At 49.5% G+C, this 6011-nt stretch overlaps 1 protein-coding gene across 1 annotated transcript; it reads left to right on the top strand.

The window, feature by feature from the left end:
* Positions 1-3611: 3611 nt before the first annotated feature.
* On the top strand, positions 3612-5186 carry LOC148506355 (E3 ubiquitin/ISG15 ligase TRIM25-like). The gene has a single exon (XM_088446845.1). The coding sequence runs from the start codon at positions 3615-3617 to the stop codon at positions 5184-5186; it is 1572 nt and encodes a 523-aa protein (XP_088302971.1). The 5' UTR covers positions 3612-3614.
* The last annotated feature ends 825 nt before the right edge of the window (positions 5187-6011 follow it).

Raw genomic sequence — 6011 nt, 5'->3', positions numbered from 1 at the left:
CCCCCCGCACTTACCTTAGAAGCTCCCGCAGCGAGGGGAGCCGTTACGCGATTCACGTCATTTTGGCTCTGCCCCCTGCTTCACAATGCCTGTAATATCGGCATTGTGTAGCGGGGGCGGTGCCAAAATGACGTGATCGTGTGGCCCCGCCCACAAACATGCACCACCTGGCCGGCCCCGCCTCCTCAAGATGGCCATGCCCCCCCTGTAATGCCGATCTGGCTGCTCCCTCCCGGAAGGTGTCCGCTGCTCCTTACAAAGTACAGAAAGTGGGTGGGATGTATAATGCATCCTGTCACTCTACGCATGCATGCCAGTGTTAATTACGCACCGGAGGGAGGGTCTTCTGAGTCTATGACCCAGAAGTCCCTCTGGGGTCCTTCTGCGCCACAGGGGGAGCTGGGGGGATCCGATTGGATCCCTCCTGGTGGGGATATAGAAGTCCGTAGGCAGGGGCGTATCTATAATGGGTGCAGGGTGTGTGGGGAACACGGGCCCCTGGGTCCAGGGGGGCCCTGCACCACACCGCACACCCTGCACTCATAATAATACTTACCTCTCTGGAGTCCCACGTCTGCGCGGCCGTCTGTCGCTGTAAAATGGCTGTGGCGGCCATTTTCCCGTGGTTTGCGCATACGCAGTACAGGGAAAATGGCCGCCGCAGCCATTTTCCCAGTGACCTGTGCATACACTATAGATTCTGGGCGCACTCTAGTGCCCGGAATCTATAACTCCGGTGCTGGCAGCGCACAGCTCAGTGCGCTGCCGGCGGCCGGACGGAGAGGAGGGGGCCTGTGTCGGAGACTGCACACGGGCCCCCTCCTCTCTAGAAACGCCCCTGCCCGTAGGCTTCGATTGGACAACGCCATCGAACGCATAAAAACCCTGGAATGTAAAATTCCAGAGCATGGTGCATATGAGAAATGCTGTCGGACCCCCGAAAACTGATTTTTCAGGGGTTTGACCGCATTTCTTGCTTTGCTGCATCCTGCCCAGAGTATCATTTATATATATATATTACCAGTTATTTATATAGTGCACACATACTGTATTCCACAGCGCTTTACAGAGAATATTTGGCCATTTACATCAGTCCCTACCCCAGTGGAGCTTACACTCTATCTTCCCTAACACACGCTCACATACATACACACAGGGATTAATTTTTGCTGGGAGCCAATTAACCTACCAGTATATTTTTGGAGTGTGAGAGGAAACCCACGCAAGCACAGGGAGAACATACAAACTCCACACAGGTCATTAGTAGGAATCAAACCCATGACCTCAGTGCTGTGAGGCAGTAATGCTGACCATTACACCATCTGTGCTACCCAGAGTTTGAACAATATAAGAAAAAAGTGACTTACAGTACAGACCATTGCATAACATCATACTTGTCATTCTGGCAGCCCCCTGGCTGAAAACCTTGGCATTAATTTTGTTACTGCAATGAATGGGAGTTTGTATTGTAATTAGCACATAGAACTATGTAAAGTGTACAGAAAAGAAGATCCAGACCTGCACTAGTAGTGAGCTTATCCCAGCAGTTACTGATCTGCTTTTTAGTTCTTAGCGATGTTGAAGATTTAGAAAAACTTTTTAGCGTCTGCATTGTAACAAACAATTAGACTTTTTTTAAGCAGCCACAGGAATTTAGAACATACAGGGCATACTTGCCTACACTCCTGATTTGGTCGGGAGCCTCCCGAAAATCGGGTGCCGCTCCCGATCTCCCGGGAAGGCAGGCAATCCTCCCGACCACCGGCGACGTGTCTGCACCCCCCAAACTTGTAGTATAAAGCCCGGCAGCGGGGGGGCCGGTGACGCGATTCATGCGGAATCGCGTCATCGTGGCTCTGCCCCCTGCTCCACAATGCCATTAATATCGGCATTGTGAAGAGGGGGCGGAGCCATGATGACACAATTGCGCTGTCACTCCCCCATGCTCCACCCCCAATGACGAGACGCTGCCGTGTCCCGCCCCCTTTGACCAAGCCACGCCCCCATGCTCTGTAAACCCGACAGCTCCCTCCCGGAAAGGAGGGCGCTAAATGTCGGCAAGTCTGATACAGGACGGGATGCATCAAAGCAAAAAATGCTACCAAGCCCCTGAAAATGCCATTTACGGGGGTTTGACCACATTTTCTTGATGCACCAAACTTCGGAAAGCGAAGCTTTGAACCGGTAGGCAATGACCTCTATAGATGCTTTGCCCAATAGAAGCCTATGGGTTTCTAATTGGGAAACTTCCCAAAGAGGGATCCAATAGGATCCCTACCAGGGTCCCCCCGAGGCTCATGCATGTGCTGGCCATCGACCACGCATGTGCAGGGGACTCCCGTGTCATAAACCCGGAAGTCCTGACACTGCAAAGGACGGCTCTTATCGGAAGAGCTGCCCTTTGCTTAAATGATCATGCACACGGCGTTACTAATCACTGGTAATGCATGCGTTCATTGGCGAGATGCATTGTATCCAAAATGCGATGCTTGATGTATTCCGCCCAGAGAGGCTAATGCAAATTGCGTACTATGCCAGGTTAGCACTGCGCATAACTCTGCCACTCATGCCTATCTACATCTGGATGGGTGTTCTAGGGTTGGACAAGGGATGTGTTCTAGCTTAGGCCAAGTAACGTAATGGAACACATGCCGACAAGGAAAAAAAATGCATATAATGCCACGTACACACTGGCCGATAAATAGAATGACATAAAAGATAACGATATCGTTCATCGCATTCAATATCATCCAGTGTGTATGCAAGACATCATTAACATGGCGCGCTCCCGCGGATCATTAACGATGTCTTTCATCGCCCGAACATGCAGGCCAACCTGACGATGTAGTCAGGCCCTGGATGTTCGGGGACTGTGACCGTTGACGTCACGTAACGATATCGTTCAGAGTGTATGCTCAATGTCGGGAACGACCTTGAGCCCGGCAGTTCGGGGACAACACTTAACGATACCGCTCATGGAGCATATCGTTAAGTGTGTACCCGGCTTAAGTCTGGGAAAGCTGTATTTGTGGGTGGTCGGGGGAATGATGACGGTGCCTGGCACTTACATACCGCATATGCTGGGCTCCTCAAGTTGGACATCGGTATCTGTGACTTGTGCGCAGATCCAGATGCTACTGTTCCCCATTGGACCGTGTCGCCAGCTCTGCATATACGTAACGTGGCTGAGCTCTATATTTGCTTGCAACTTTTTCAGTCGTTTGCATTTTCTGTAGTAATTTCCATGTAGTAAAGAGTTAATAAGCCAGGAATTTAGGACACCTGTAACAATTGCTCCACCTCCTCACCTAATTCAAAAACTCCACCTCCTTTCCTTACCTACATAAGTGCTCCACCTCCTTTCCTTACTTACATAAGTGCTCCACCTCCTTTCCTTACTTACATAAGTGCTCCACCTCCTTTCCTTACCTACATAAGTGCTCCACCTCCTTTCCTTACCTACATAAGTGCTCCACCTCCTTTCCTTACCTACATAAGTGCTCCACCTCCTTTCCTTACCTACATAAGTGCTCCACCTCCTTTCCCTACCTTCATTAGTGCTCCACCTCTTTTCCTAAAACACAGGACTTTCACTTTCCTTCCTCAATTCCAGTATGGCTTCTGTGTGCCTGAGAGAGGAGCTGAGCTGCTCCATCTGCTTGAGCCTTTATACAGACCCTGTATCCCTGAGATGTGGGCACAGCTTTTGCCGTGAGTGTATTATGATGGCGCTGGATATAGAGGAGGGGACTGGAGGTTATTCCTGCCCGGAATGCAGAGCAGAGTATCAGGAGCGCCCAGCACTGGAGAAGAACAGGACACTGAGTAACATAGCAAAGCATTTTCTCTTTACTTTGCTGTGCTTGGATGAGTCTGGGGTCTCCTGCCTGTATTGTCTCCAGGCTTCGGTACCAGCTGTGAAAACCTGCCAGCAGTGTGAGACCTCCCTGTGTGAGGATCACCTGAGTGTGCACAACAAGTCCCTGGATCATGTCCTCATTGACCCAACGTCATCCCTGGAGAACAGAAAATGTCAGACTCACAAGAAACTTCTAGAGTACCGTTGCTGTGAGGACGCTGCCTGTATCTGTGTCTCCTGCTTTGTGACAGGACCACACAAAGGACACCAGGTGGAGTCACTGGATGAGGCCGTCATGGTGAAAAAGAAGAAATTGAGAGAACGTCTGGAGAATCTGACCTCAGAGACTGGAGATATGGAGAAAAGAGTCCACAGCCTGCGGGACCACAGGAGAAAGGTGCAGGAGAAAGTGGCTGGTACCAAAGAGAGAGTCTCTGTCCTGTTTATGGATCTCAGGAAGCAGCTGGAAGACCTGGAGACCCAAGTCCTGTGTGAGATCTCCAGGCAGGAAAAAGAGATCTCCTTAGGAATCACAGACCTTATCCAGCAGCTGGAAACACAGAAAGATGAGCTGATCAGGAAGATTCGTCACATTGAGGAGCTGTGTAACGCGACTGACCCACTAATTATCTTACAAGATGGCGAATTAGACAGAGGTGACTTTAATAATTCTGGGAAGGTCGATATTATGGCCACAGAGAATGGGGAAGCAAAGGACTTTGACGAAGGCTTGGTCACAGTAATCTTACACACAGTTTTATCTGACTTTTTCACTAGTGCACAAAGAGGATTCTATGTACCAGAGGCTACTGAATTATCGCTGGATATAAACACAGCTGCTAATAAGGTTATTGTCTCAGGAGACCTGAAATCTGCCTCCTGGTCAGAAACACAACAGGGTCGTGAGGAAACGCCAGAGAGGTTTATGTCTTACTGTCAGGTTTTAAGTACAACTGCTGTTTCCAAAGGACAACATTACTGGGAAGTGGAGGCCAGTAGCTCGTCATGCTGGATGGTAGGGATGGCCTGTGCCAGTATAGACCGCAAAGGGTTCAAATCCAAAATTGGGAGAGATATAAAATCCTGGTGTTTGAACAGAGCTGATAATTGTCACTTAATGATGCATAACTCGGTGTCCTCCGCGTTCTATCCGGAGTCTCCTGTCTGCAGATTAGGAATATACCTGGACTATGAGGCCGGGCGTCTGTCCTTCTATCAGCTGTGTGACCCCATCAGACACTTACACACCTTCACCACCACCTTCACCGAGCCACTGCATGCTGCCTTTATGGTATGGCAGGATGGCTGGGTCAGGATAAAATGCTAGATACATTTATGAGGTAATAATGCGCCCTCTGTCATCTTGTCATTTATTTATGCCTCCCTGCAACTTTTTCTAAATGTGTTTTTTTGCTGCCATGGGTTACAGCAGGGGTATATCTATATAATGCGTGCAGTGTGTGCGGTGCAAATGGGCTCCACACCGCCCACCCTGCAATTCATATAACTGGTATAATTACCTCTCTGGAGTCCTGCGTCGGCCGGCTCTGCAGACATTAATCACCGGGAAAATGGCGCAGCAGCCATTTTCCCGGTGATTTGCGTATGCCCAGTAGTGATGTCCCTGGGAATAAGGCACGGACACCAAGTTCCTGGAGAACTGCGCATGTTGAGTAGACTCTCGCACAAAGTCACAGCCCTCTGCCGGCCACACACGGCGGCTGCACACGGGCCAAACATCTCTTACAACGTCCCTGAGTTATAGTACAGAGATGTGTCGTATACAGGGACAATGGAAATGGGGGGAAAAAGTAACTCTGCCTCATAACAATGGGCCCAGGGAAATAAAGGGCAGTGGATTCAGTAAAAGTTGCAGGAGGGTATGTAGACGCAATTGAATTTAAAGTATCTGAAGGTGTGCCAAATTTCCCAGCACAGTCTCTATTTTCCTCTATAAGGGGGAGATATACCAAGCCTTGGAGAGAGATAAAGTTCCAACCAATCAGCTTCTGTCAATTTTCAAACAGCCTGCAACATGACAGTTAGGAGCTGATTGGCTGGTACTTTATCTCTCTCCACTTTATCACTCTCCAAAGCTTAGCACATCTCCTAAATCTTGGGTGGGGAACCTTTTTTCTGCTGAGGGCCATTT

The sequence above is a fragment of the Taudactylus pleione genome, unplaced genomic scaffold (assembly GCF_031769625.1).
Source record: "Taudactylus pleione unplaced genomic scaffold, aTauple2 ptg000407l, whole genome shotgun sequence".
Lineage (NCBI taxonomy): Eukaryota > Metazoa > Chordata > Amphibia > Anura > Myobatrachidae > Taudactylus > Taudactylus pleione.
Note: the sequence above shows the minus strand (reverse complement) of the source record. Positions and strands in the feature narration are given on the sequence as shown.

Bases quoted from the DNA above. Each gene is read 5' to 3' on its own strand.
- LOC148506355 (XM_088446845.1), top strand. From the start codon at position 3,615: ATGGCTTCTGTGTGCCTGAGAGAGGAGCTGAGCTGCTCCATCTGCTTG.